Source organism: Heloderma suspectum, chromosome 6 (genome assembly GCF_057233095.1).
Source record: "Heloderma suspectum isolate Gila_16-S chromosome 6, 16-S_ref, whole genome shotgun sequence".
NCBI classification, from domain to species: Eukaryota; Metazoa; Chordata; class Lepidosauria; order Squamata; family Helodermatidae; genus Heloderma; species Heloderma suspectum.
The window spans coordinates 86,351,207-86,363,204 of NC_139463.1; the positions used below are offsets into that span (position 1 = coordinate 86,351,207).

Consider the following 11,998-nt stretch of genomic DNA (forward strand, 5'->3'; position numbering starts at 1 on the left):
CAATTTTCAGCGTATCAGCAGCACAGATGACAATCGTCCCAAGGTAAAATAGATTCAGTGCGTACCCCCACTGCACACAGAGGTTTCCACCCTCTGTGGGTGGTTCCAGACAGGGCTTTTGTGGTGCCGTTGCCCTGCCTCATCACAGAATTTTACAGGAGGTCCAGACACGTCTTCTATTTGTAGCCCTGCCACGCTTTCCCACCACTTCTTCCATCTTTGTCTCCTACCAGCCAGAAAAGGCAGAAGAGCTGCACAGTGCTTTTTGGTTGTTAAAGCTAGGAGCCCTCCATCTGGAAGCACCTACATTATGGCCAGCTCTTGAAATAAAAATGTCTGATTCCAGGGTGGGGGTGGAGCCCAGAGTGCATCTGGGGGCAAACCCTAGCAGTTTAAGGGTGCAATCCTATGCATGTTTAGACAGAAAAAACGTCCTACAACTCCCAGCATTCCCCAGCCAGCCATGGTGGCTGGGGAATGCTGAGAGTTGTGGGATGTTTTTTCTGTCTAAACATGGATAAGATTGCACCATTAGCCATATAACTTCACTACCTAAGCTGCACAGTTAAATAAATAGAGAGAGAGAGAAAGAGAGAAAGGCATGGGGATCATTTTTAAAAAGCAAAAATACAAACCCGGCTGATTTTCTTTCTGGTTGGTTGGCAGGTGTGCCTTTGTGCAAAAATCTCCCTTTTGCAGCCAGAGCCCTGCTCTGCAATAGCAGGGGTGCAGAAATTCAGGCCAGGGGCCAAATCCTCCATTGGAAGTGTTGCCATTTTTAATGCCCTGCTCCTGTGCCTTTAATAGCCTGGCACACAGAAATGTAGCAGGTGAAGCTTTTCCTGGCATAGAAATAAAGCGATGGGTAATGGCTTAATTAAAGCATGTCAGACTACTGTTAAAAGGCACAGCAGCAGGGCCAGGCCGAGGTGGGGAGGGGAGAGGTGGCAATTCTGTCCTTGGTGTTTGCTTCCAGGGCATACTTTTCCATTTGTAAAAAAAAAATGGGGCAGAATGGGGAAGGAGAAGGAATAATTCTTCACACATGCTGTAAGAGTTTGCTTTATTCCATTGCAGCAGACAGTTGTCCTGGCTCCTGCTAGGTTGTGGATGAGTGAGGGGACCTCTTTTTCTTTCCTACCTGTAGGGAGAGAAGCTTCAGCTTTACGCCACCTATGTCAAAGACCACCACAAGTTCCAAGCTGCCCTAGCTTGGCTTCGAACCGCCAGCAAGGTACGAGCTGCAGCTCCAGGGAATGCAGAGGTGGAGCTTAACTTTGACCTTTAGGTGGGCAAGACTGACCACATGCTGGATGTTAAAGGAACTACTTTGCCTCATCATGGATTCTTTTCACCCACTGAATTGGGTTTGAACTGGAATGCTCACACTGGAGCAGAGGAGCACAGAAAGAAGCAGCCCCAAGACACAAGTCTTTAACCATGAGTCTGATGAGCCAGCTGTTACTAAGGCCAGGGTGTGCAACATGCGAGGGCCACATGCGATATGGGCTCAGGGGCCACAAGCACACGCATACGTGTGCACACACAGAGAATCACACAAATGTGCATGTGTGCACACACCTCCCCCCCCCACACACACAGCAATTCTCATACAGCTTTCTCTCCACCCACTCCCCCAGAGATCCTCTTACAGATTGCTCTTTCTTTGCTGCTAGCAGTGGCGGGGAAAGAGTGATCTATAGGAGGATCTCTGGCTGGGGGATTCGGTGGTGGTGGGGACTGGGCATCCTGTGGGGACTGCAGTAAAGGCCTTGGGGAGGTGCCAATTGTGCACCCCTGCTCTAAGGAGCTTGGCCTCTGTGTGTTGTGTCTTTTGGAATCTGTGGGGATCCTCCTCCTCACTTGCGGGAGACAGGGTTCCTTGGTTTCCTGCCAGGTGGGTGGAGCAGGGACAAAAGACAGAGTGCCCGGCCTCTTGAGTTTCCCTCCCAGCTCTACAAACTCAACTCTCTTCCCACAGAAGGGCCCGGTGGAGCTGCGCGAGGATGGGCAAGTGGCCCGCACTTTGCGCGTGCCCCTGGAGCAGCTGGAGCGGTACCGGCGCTTCCTCAGTGAGCTGCTGCATGAATGTGAGCTTGAACGGGGGCCTGACCGCCAAGCCCTGCAGGAGGCCCAGCAACTGCTGGAGGCCCAGGAGCAACGAGGCCGGGACCTGCTGGCCGCAGAGCAGATCCGGGGCTGCGAGGTGAGCGCATGGGCGCTCTCGGCATGCGGCACTGCATGCCCCCCTGCTGCTTAGCTATGTGCGGGCCACTTCCTCCCTTGAATTCTGCCCCGCACCCAACCAAGTTATCCTGTTCTCTGGTGCTTGTCGGACTGTGGGCCTATTGCCAGATTTTGCTCTGGCTTCACTGTGAGATCTTTGTTCAGAGTTCTGGGTACACTTGAGTGGGAGCAAATTGGGGCGAGTGGACGCTTCTGCTGCTTCCGTTGGAGCTGGCGGGGAGGGCATCATCAGCCTCACGACTCTGATCAAGCTGCTGTCGTCCCTGCAGGTGAAACTGTCGGAACAGGGGCCGCTCCTACACCGTGGCGAGCTCACCTTGGTGTGCGGGCGCCGCAAGTGCCAGCGGCACATCTTCCTCTTTGAGCAGCTGCTGCTCTTCACCAAGTGCAAGGGAGCTGAGGGTGGCTACGTCTGCAAACAGGCCTTGCAGGTGGGCAGTGGGACCATCATGGGGGTAGCTCCGTTTCCTGGAGTTGGGGGCTGTACTGTTGGAGGGGCTCCTGCAGCTCAGAGTGAATGGAATTATTAGCCAGCATGGAATTGCTAGGGTTGTTACCTGTCGGGTAGAATACACACATTTTTCAGATTTGCGTATGACACAAAGCTGGGAGGAGTTGCATGCACAATGGTGGCTGGGAGTACAATGGAAGAAGATGGTGATGTATCGGAGCATTGGGCTGTAAGGAAACATCGCATTCGGCAAAGATAGATGTGTGCAGCATTATACACTGGGAAGAAAAATACAAAGTGTGTGTGTGTGGTGGTAGGACTGGCTAGGTCGCTAATAGCTAACCTGACACATGGGGCTAAAATTATAACCCCAGGTGGGAACAGAGGATGGAATTTTATATGGGTGCACATTTTTGTATTTGGGACCTCTTCTGGTTCTCCTGTTGCCCTTTGCAGTAGGAATGGTCTCTCTTCTACTCTGCCCACTTCTCAGTGTTGCGCATGGACTTTCTACTTTCTGTTGTAAGTGGCCCAAATGGAATTTCTATCCAAACCTGTTCTCTTTTCTGCACAGACAGCTTCCATGGGGCTGACGGAGAGTGTGGGGCCTAGCGGGCTACGCTTTGAGCTGTGGTTTGGACGAGGATCAGCCCGGCAGGCTTTCACACTGCAGGCACCCTCTGCTGAGGTCAAGCATCAATGGACAAACGTTATAGCCCAACTGCTGTGGAGACAGGGTACGAGGATGTCTTAAGAGATGGTGGTTGCGGATGCCCCATATGGCGAGGCTGATCTCAGGGATGTGTTTGTGCAAACAGTTCCTTCATTTTAAGAAACCCTGAAGGCACTTTGCCATTCTCATTGAGAGAGAATGTGTAAGGAAGGAGCCAGGAGCATAAACTCCTCCCCAGTGAGAAATGGTTGTTTTGTTTTGAAAGTGTGGATCCTACCTTTCAGCTAGAGTGATCAGCATGGTTTATAATTTTTTAAAACCAATTAAAAGTACAATAACATGGAGTCAATAGGTAAGCTTAAAGAACAAAAATCCATCAAAACAGCACAAAATAAAACAGATCAGCAAGAGTTAAAAGTCTGGGAAAATAAAAAATGTCCTTGCCTGGCACTGAAATGATTTCAGAGTGGGTACCAGGTGAGCCTCCCTGGCAGGAGAGCATGCCAGAGTCAGAGTGCCACCACTGAAAATACCCTTTGCCTAATCACCACCAACACCTGCACCTTGGCTAGCGGGGGAACCCATAGAAGAGCTTCTGATGAAGATCTCACTGTACGGGTAGGCATACGTGGAGACAGGCAGTCTCTCAGGTACTCCTTACTCCTGAACAAAATAGTACCACAGTATGGCCTGTTCCCCCATCTTGAGGTGCTTCTGTCGGCCACTGAGAGGAAGGTCTGTTTCCTCTATAGAAGGGAAAGAAGAGGAGAATTCTGGGATATTGTTGCATAACATCTCTGATGAGCACGATCCTTCTTTGTGGGGAAAATATGGAGAATGTGCTCCTGTGTTTAAAGCAGGAGTGGGGAACCTCTTCCAGGCCAAGGGCCATATTCAGTTTCAGAGAAGCACTCAGGGGCTGCATTCCAGGGGCAGTTGGGGCCAAAGGAAAAAGGGGTTGGGGCCAAAACCACAAAATACCAGCATATTTTAGCTTAACGCTCTTACTGCCAGTAACAAAGCGTTAGGGGAGACATTTCAACCTTTTAGAACAGAAAAAAATGCACAAAAGCAGGGAAAATAGCAAACAATTGGTGGTGGGAAAGGGGTGGGGCCAGGAGAAGGGGCGTGGCCTCATGGGAAACCCAGGAGGGCCGGATTTGTCCTGCAGACCTGAGGTTCCCCACTCCGGTTTTAAAGTGTGCATGGATGGTACAGAAGCAGGGCCCTCTAAATAATCTCTGCTATACTGCCTGCTGCTGTCCATGTCAGCATGACATGAAGAAAAGCAGGAAAGAGGGTTGTGTAGAATGACATTTCTGCTTAGCAAGGTGGGAGAATTCTGCTGGGGGGATACTGATAGGCCAGGGAGGAGCTTTGAAAGAAGAACGCCTTGGATGTTCCTCTCTTTCTCTCCCCAACTCTCTTCAGCTGCCCATCCGGCTGTCTCGATGAGCATCTCCTCCTGCCCTCCCCAGCGCTTGGCCCCTCTTGGCCTTGGCCCCGGGCCCCCTCCTGGGCTGTCGTTGCCTGGCCACTTTGAGGAAGAGGAATGGGACCTGGATGTGAAGCCCATCCCAAGGGGTGCGTTCACTGCTGCCCTCTCCATCTTCTCAGGGAGTTGCCGCTTACCATTTGCGCTCACCCACAGCATCTTTTCTGTTCCCATTAGCTGAGACCTCTGAGTTCGACGGAGCCTCCCCAAGCCACCAAGAACCACTTAGGCAGGGAAGAGGATCCTTGCCCGGCAGCAGCTCTGCTTTGGGGCACCACCAGTCGGTGAGTGTGCTCTGTGCTAAATGGCTCTCTGGCGAGGGTGTGTGAGCCTGTTTATATAGCCATTAGAATCGCATGGCCAACCTTTTCCTTGACTCTACCATTTTAGGCTGCAGGTGCAGAGGGGGAAGTTCCTTGTTTGAATGCTCGTCCATTGAAAGAAACAAACCATCCGTCAAAAAAACGCAAGCATATCAAGGAGATGGGTTCAGCCCAGATATCTCCCTGTTATATGCTAGTTCCCTATAAAAGTGAGGTTCTCCTCCCCATACCCACGGGGCACTCTGCCCCCATCAAGACACCTCTAGCCTGAAGTGTTACAGTGCAGGGAAGACGTCACCACTTGATTCTGCTTAATATATACATTGGCACAAAGATTCGTGAAATGCCTTTTCTGCAAGGGTGCCCCTAGGCCTCTCATACCTACATAGCCCTCCCCTGTTAAACCTGTCCCTGCCACATAGCTATGAAAGGGGCCAGGGGCACACCCTTCTGGGTTAGGGGCTGGTAGCCCAGTGACCATGTGTTTGCCTGAACAGAACTCTCTGTGTGTGTGCGCGTGTACATGTGTGCAAAATGGTATGATTCTCCTGTCCCACCCTTCCCCTCCAGGGTTCACCATGCCATCCCTGATGGCTTCTATATGTTTTCTTTATTTGCCAGAGCTCTGGCGTTGCCGGCGAACCAGTGACCCCACTCTGAGGCCATGGCGGCCAGGTACAGCGCCCACGCCAAACTTCTCTGCCTTTGTGCAACCCCCCCCACCCTGCCCCTTTACCTGCTTCCTGCTGTCCCCCTTTCCCCTGAAGCGCAGCGCATAGCATTACCACATGTCTTTCTCTCCATCTCTTATTTCCAGGGATGCTTCCTTGTCCAAGGAGTTCGCTTCATCCCTGTTAAATGTGTGATCCTGTGTCTAGGAGCTTTTTTTATCTGTGTGTTTCACCATCCTGCAACTACTCTCTGTCTTGTGTGCCACTCCCACTGGCCACCCACTTGTCTTTACATTATTGCTGCTGTTCAGAATTCACCACGTGCCTACAGAGCTGGTGTGAAGTCATGGCTAACGGTGTGACCTGGGAAGTCAGTGATGCAAATTTCACCTTGGGCATGAACATAGGGTGACCTTAGTCAAGCCCCTGTTTCTCAGCCTCATCCTTCCATCTGCAATATGGGACAACTAATATTGACTTACCTTGCAGGGTTGTGTTAAGAATCATGGAGACAATCTAGGCCTGGAGTGGGGAACCTCAGGCCCAGGGGCCAAATATGGCCTTTCTGGGGTACCAATATGACCCTTCAGGGTTCCTCAGATGGCTATACCCCCTTTCCCTCAGCCCCTTTCCCCCAGCCACCAATTGTTGCATGGTTTCTTGCCTTTTGAGCCATTTCCCCCCATTCTAAAAGTCTGAAATGCCTCTCCCAAGGCTTAGTGCCAGTAAGAGCTTTAAGATACAATAAGTTAGTATTTTTGACCTCACCCCTTTTGCCTTTGGGCCTGCCACTTTCACCTTCAGCCCCACCCATCACTGGAATGCAGCCCGAAGAATGTCTCAAAACTGAATTCAGCTCATGGGCTGAAAGAGGTTCCCCACCCCTAATCTAGGGGAAATGCTTTGAATACTAAAAAAAATGCTACAAACTTCTAAGTTTTATTATTTCAGGATGGTAGGAGCTGTATTCTGTTCCTGTCAGAGGGATTAAAATTCACATTACATTTCACAAGGCCAGAATGGGTTGCCAGGGATTCTGGTGTAAAATATAAACATGAGGGCTAGAAGCTTGATGGTGATGGGTAGCCAGCAAACCTATTTAAGCGCCATGGTGTCTTTCTCTGTATCTGGATGCTCATCTGTCCGTTTCTTTTGCAGCGTTGGGTGTGGAGCCTACATCGGAAGCTCTTCTCCCCAGGCAGTCATGGAAGGCAGGACTCAATCCCCAGGGACTCTGGGAACAGAACAGTCTGAGCCCCACAGAACCTTGGAGGGGGGATGGAAGCATGAATGGGCACTTGTGTCCAGCAGTACTGTGGCCTGCTCCGCTAAGTTGGCTGATGGTTCTCCCATGCACCCCACTCTGCTGCCACTCCATAGGAACATCCAGACTTGGCCTACCCTAGGATGGCTCTGTCCTGCCTGATAGTACCCATCCAGTGCCTTTTCCACCATTTTCTTGGGCTGCAAAATTACTGGAGATTCTTGGGCAAGCTGATGCTGTTGGTGGTGAGAAGGGTTGTTATTCCAGGCAAAGAAGGCCAAACCAAGGAGCTCCGTATTGGCCCAACTGAGGTGTGGACCAGGAGGAGGGAATTCTGCAGTCAGTCCTGCTCCACTGATGATCAAATAGGGGTGATGACCAAAGTGTCTCAAAGTGCGCCTTTGCTTGGTGCCCCGTCTCTGATCACAGCTGCATTCTCTAGACCAATTGTTATTTTGCTTAGTCTGATGGGAGATGAAAGGAAGAATCTGGGCTGCAGTTGCTAGGCAACTACAGGATGCACTTCCTCAACCACATCCAGGTTAACTCAAGAGGAAAAGAAGGAGGAGAAAGGTGCGTCTGCTTTTGCATGATGGGGGAGGTAATTACTATAGGATGTAAAACCACCCTCATCTAAAGAAGGCACTCAGAAGTAGCCCCTCCAGCTGAATCGGAAGCTCTGTACAGCTATATGAGAGTAAAGGATTGATACGGTAGTATGGAAGGTGCTGCAGAAGTTCACAGGATTCAGCTGTCCTGGGACTGTACCACTTTAGAATGCAGATGGGTTGGGACACATGTTTGGATGCTTCCCCACATAGGGGGGAAAACCCACCTTCCAACTCATAGAAAATTAGCGTGTCAAGGAGAATGGTTTTAGCTTAGCTGTCTCATTGACGTGTGCTAATTTTTTATGTGCAGGGAATTTTGACAAGCAAGAGTATTTGGTCAAGTGACACCTCCCCTGCCCCCCAAATCCACACACATGCAGTCTGAGGGCATAGAGCTGGAGAAGGACTGTACCACAATTCTGCTGAATATGGAGGGTTTTTTTTTCTCCTCTGCTTGGATCTTTCTCTTTGTTTTTGAGATGATAAAACTCCACACGCAGTATTGATATCACATTGCTGTCATCAGGGGGAAGCATTTGTACAAAAGCAATTCCCATGCGAAAAAGTTTGTGAGTGAAAAAACTAAAGAGGCCCCGGGGAGTGTTTGTTTCCCCCTGTAGCATATGGCTTGGCTTATTTGTTGAAGCTCACAAACACCTTTCTGCAGCGAATGTGCTTGTCTTTTTCACTGTGGTGTATTGTGAGCTGGATTGTGGGAATAGATCTATGAGAGCTAACAAATGTTGCTATATTTGGGATTTGCTGATGGATTTTGTGGTCTTTTTGTCCACTCTGGCTCTTCTATTGGATACAAAGGACGTACTTCTTTATGATTCAGTAACTTGAGTTGCTCAGCTAATCTTGTCTCCTTTGACAGATCTTCTCTAAGATTTGGACCTGGGCCCTCTCATATGAGAGTAGCACAACCACCTGCCCACATGAAAAGTAGACAGTAAAATCACTGGGTTGGATCTATACGAAGATATTTGCGCTTAGTTCCCATTTAAATCAGTGCGTCTTAAGTAATAACTAGTCTTTCAGTTATTTCAAAGGGAATGAACTATGGATGCATCCAATTGTGAGTGGACTCTGCTGTTTTAAAAACACACACACAAGAAGGGGATTTTGAAAGATGCAAGAAGATGTAATGATGGAAGACTCTTTTGTAATGTCAGAGCGGTGCACAAAGTAGGCGAAGTTCCTGAGACTGGTTATCATTTAAGCAGACATGATTTGTGAGCATTTTCACACATGACACTGGAAGGGTAAACTGTGCAGCCTATTACCTCTTCCTCCACTATTTTGAAGTACTGGGCTGCCAGTCCTCATCAGCTCCCACGGATTTTAACAGTTTGTGTGTGTGTGCGTGCGCGCGCATACACACCTTTCCATTAAAGACCTGTGAGCTCACCACCACCACCCTTGCTTTTGGGGGGAGGATTAAAATTAATTCCTCTATTTATAACCACTTTTTGATGGGACTGATGCTAGTCTATGTTTTGCGCTAAACCACTGGAGGAAAATTACAACATAGAAAAGCAGTTCCAAATTGGCAAACTTGACACAAATTAAGCTTAGTTCTCACAAAGGTGCAGGTGTGATTGTAAGCTGTGTCTGAGCTGTACCATTTGCAGACCAGCTAGACATGATGGAATTTCTGTGCATTTAAGTCCCTATCATGTGTATTGACAGCAAAAGGGGCAGACAGGTAAGAAGTGAAGAACCCTCCCCCCTCCTCTGGTTCATCTCCCTGCACGTTCTCTCCCTGGGCACTTCTTAAAGGGATGAACCAGAATGACTGTAATTTGCATGGTTAGCGACTGTGTTTGGGTTTAAAAAACAAAACAAAAACCAGGTATGTCCCCCCCCTTTTCATCAGAACAAAAGTCTGTCAGAAGGTTTAACCAGTCTCCATGTTCCTGATTAAAATTACCTCCCTGCTCTGCAAATTAGGAAAAAAGCTCCAACTGGTGGCAATGGAAGCTTTTTTCCTAAGACTAATTGCAGTGTGCGCGCACAGGGAGAACTTTTATCAGGACTGCAGCTGGGGAAGGAAGGGTTCCACCTCCCCTCCCATGTAATGTGGTCCTGATGAAAATTCCCCCACCGCAAGCCTAGTATTACACTTTTTAAAACTCAAGACATGGTTGCTAACTAACTACACTATTAAGTGTAACATCTAGTTTGGCTCTCAAATGAGCTCCAATAATGAAAGTTACTGTGGCTTGTGAAAAGCTCTTGGGGAGAGGGTTCAACATTCCATTCCCATGCACTCCTGTTGCAATTAAATCCTACCCTCATGTAATTGAGGCAGTTCTGTGTATTAGAAAGGAAAAAAATCCTACAACTCACTGCATTCCCTTTTCTGTCTAAACATGCATAGGATTGCACCTTAAGTTCAGGGAGCCCCCTCCTGAAGCAAACAATCCAGACACAAATTAACCACCCCATCTGCTGTTTGTGAGATCTAGCCCTGATTGATTCAGCTTCAACATTCAGAGGATTTTGGTAGAAAACTGAGTTTTCACAAGAGCAACAAACAATAAGTTCCAAACCTGTATTTTACAGCACCTGCAACTGTTCACCTATATTGGCTTCAAATTACTACAATTTATTTTAGTGTTATATACCAGGGAAAAGGTGAGGAAGGATATACAGTAAGAGTTCTGGAGCTTGAATTGAGGTTGATCTCAGGAGAGCCAGAAGCCCCAGTACAGTAGGATATGGGACTATTGCAGTCTTCCCATCAAATAGGGTTCTCCAAAGAGGGGCTGTAGATGCATTGCAGGCTGGGGAGAGAGAGTGCTATAAAAATGTTGGGTGAGAGAAGTCTGAATGGTAAAATGTCATTTTATTGAAATGTGCGGTGTCTTAAAATCTGCAAGCTGCGCAGATTGATTGTTCAGGCCCAGGTGTTCACAGGAAAACAAATATAATGGAAACATGCTAATTTTAACCCATTTGAGGAGTGGTTTTTAGCTAGTGCTGCCCATGAACCTAAGCGATCATAAGGTACTAAGCAAACACCTTGGGTCTCTGTAAATTAATGGTTACCTTTGTCAAACATGTAATCATGTCAAAATAATCAGTCAGGTTTGTCTAACAAGACCTTATTTTATATAAAAAGCATGCTGAACTGGATTAGTCATTTCTGTTCTTCAGCTGTAGAGGTTACTGTATTTTGTGCTCTCCCATCACTACCTTATCAGTTTGAAGTGGAATATAATTAGTGAGGTCATGGGTTCTGGTAGGTTGCTTTGTATCTGGCTTTTAATATTGGGTCAACATTTTACTCCCAGCTTTCTAGATTTTTCCTTGACTTGGTGGGGGCTGTTATGGAGAAACGGCCGTCTTCAACCAATCCTTTTTATAAGCATTGGTTGTTTGTTTCAAGGCTGCAGTTATGTTGGACATAATTCCCACTGAAATAAATGGAACTTACTTCTGAGGAAGCATGGTTAGGGTTAGGTTGTTAATGTATTTACATCTATGTGTGTTCAGTGAGCCTACTGACCCCTCCCTTCCCCCCCAAACCAGGGAACTTGCGATCACACTGGCATTTACCCTTTTGCCTGACCTCGCTAGAGCCTCCCCCCCACACACACACACACAATCTGGGGGGAGAGGAGCGACATAGCGCCAGGCTAACGTGTCCCCTTCCCGTCTGCTTTCCTGTCCTATAGGCTTGTGTGTTCCCTTTCCCACTCTCAAGAGGCCTAAGCAGGAGGTGGATAAAAAGCTGACCTGTAGTTGCTAGGCAACCAGAATGTTCCTATTCCTACCCCTTTTCCTGAACTGACCTGAGTGGCTGAACAGCAACTGTGAGAGGCCCTTCCAGCAGGCCTTGTGCCTGGGACCAATGTTCCCGGCCCGGCTTTCAGCAACGTGGCCTGGTAGAGCAGGCACAGCCTGACTCTTGCTCAACAGTAACATATGATCCCCTGCCATCATGCGGAGAGAACGGCAGGGTAGCGCTTTGCCCTGCTGCCATAATCCAAGGGAGCAAATAATGGCAGGGGGCAGCCCCCCGCTTTGTCACAGCAGTACAGAAAATGGTTCACAGTGCCAGGATCTGAACTGCACCGCAGACCAGGCTTCCAGACAGCGCCTTCCTCCACCATGAAACTGCTATGTAGACAGGGCTAGGTTCTGCCAAACTGGTCATGCCAATAATCCTGTGCTTCCCCCCCTCCCCTCTTATCATGGCACAGCAGAACAGACAAAGCCAGCCTGTGCCTAGCTATGCCAAGCTACTGTTCTACT

The 11,998-nt window shown here is 48.7% G+C and overlaps 1 protein-coding gene across 1 annotated transcript in view; it reads left to right on the plus strand.

The window, feature by feature from the left end:
- The window catches only part of ARHGEF40 (Rho guanine nucleotide exchange factor 40), a 38,320-nt gene extending 29,511 nt beyond the window's left edge, over positions 1-8,809 (plus strand). The window contains exons 13-20 of the mRNA XM_084807615.1: positions 1,148-1,234; positions 1,982-2,206; positions 2,517-2,678; positions 3,273-3,435; positions 4,803-4,955; positions 5,044-5,150; positions 5,811-5,864; positions 7,019-8,809. Coding sequence (XP_084663741.1) covers positions 1,148-1,234; positions 1,982-2,206; positions 2,517-2,678; positions 3,273-3,435; positions 4,803-4,955; positions 5,044-5,150; positions 5,811-5,849 — 936 coding nt within the window. The 3' untranslated portion in view covers positions 5,850-5,864; positions 7,019-8,809. The remainder of the gene's footprint in view (positions 1-1,147; positions 1,235-1,981; positions 2,207-2,516; positions 2,679-3,272; positions 3,436-4,802; positions 4,956-5,043; positions 5,151-5,810; positions 5,865-7,018) is intronic.
- Positions 8,810-11,998: the final 3,189 nt, after the last annotated feature.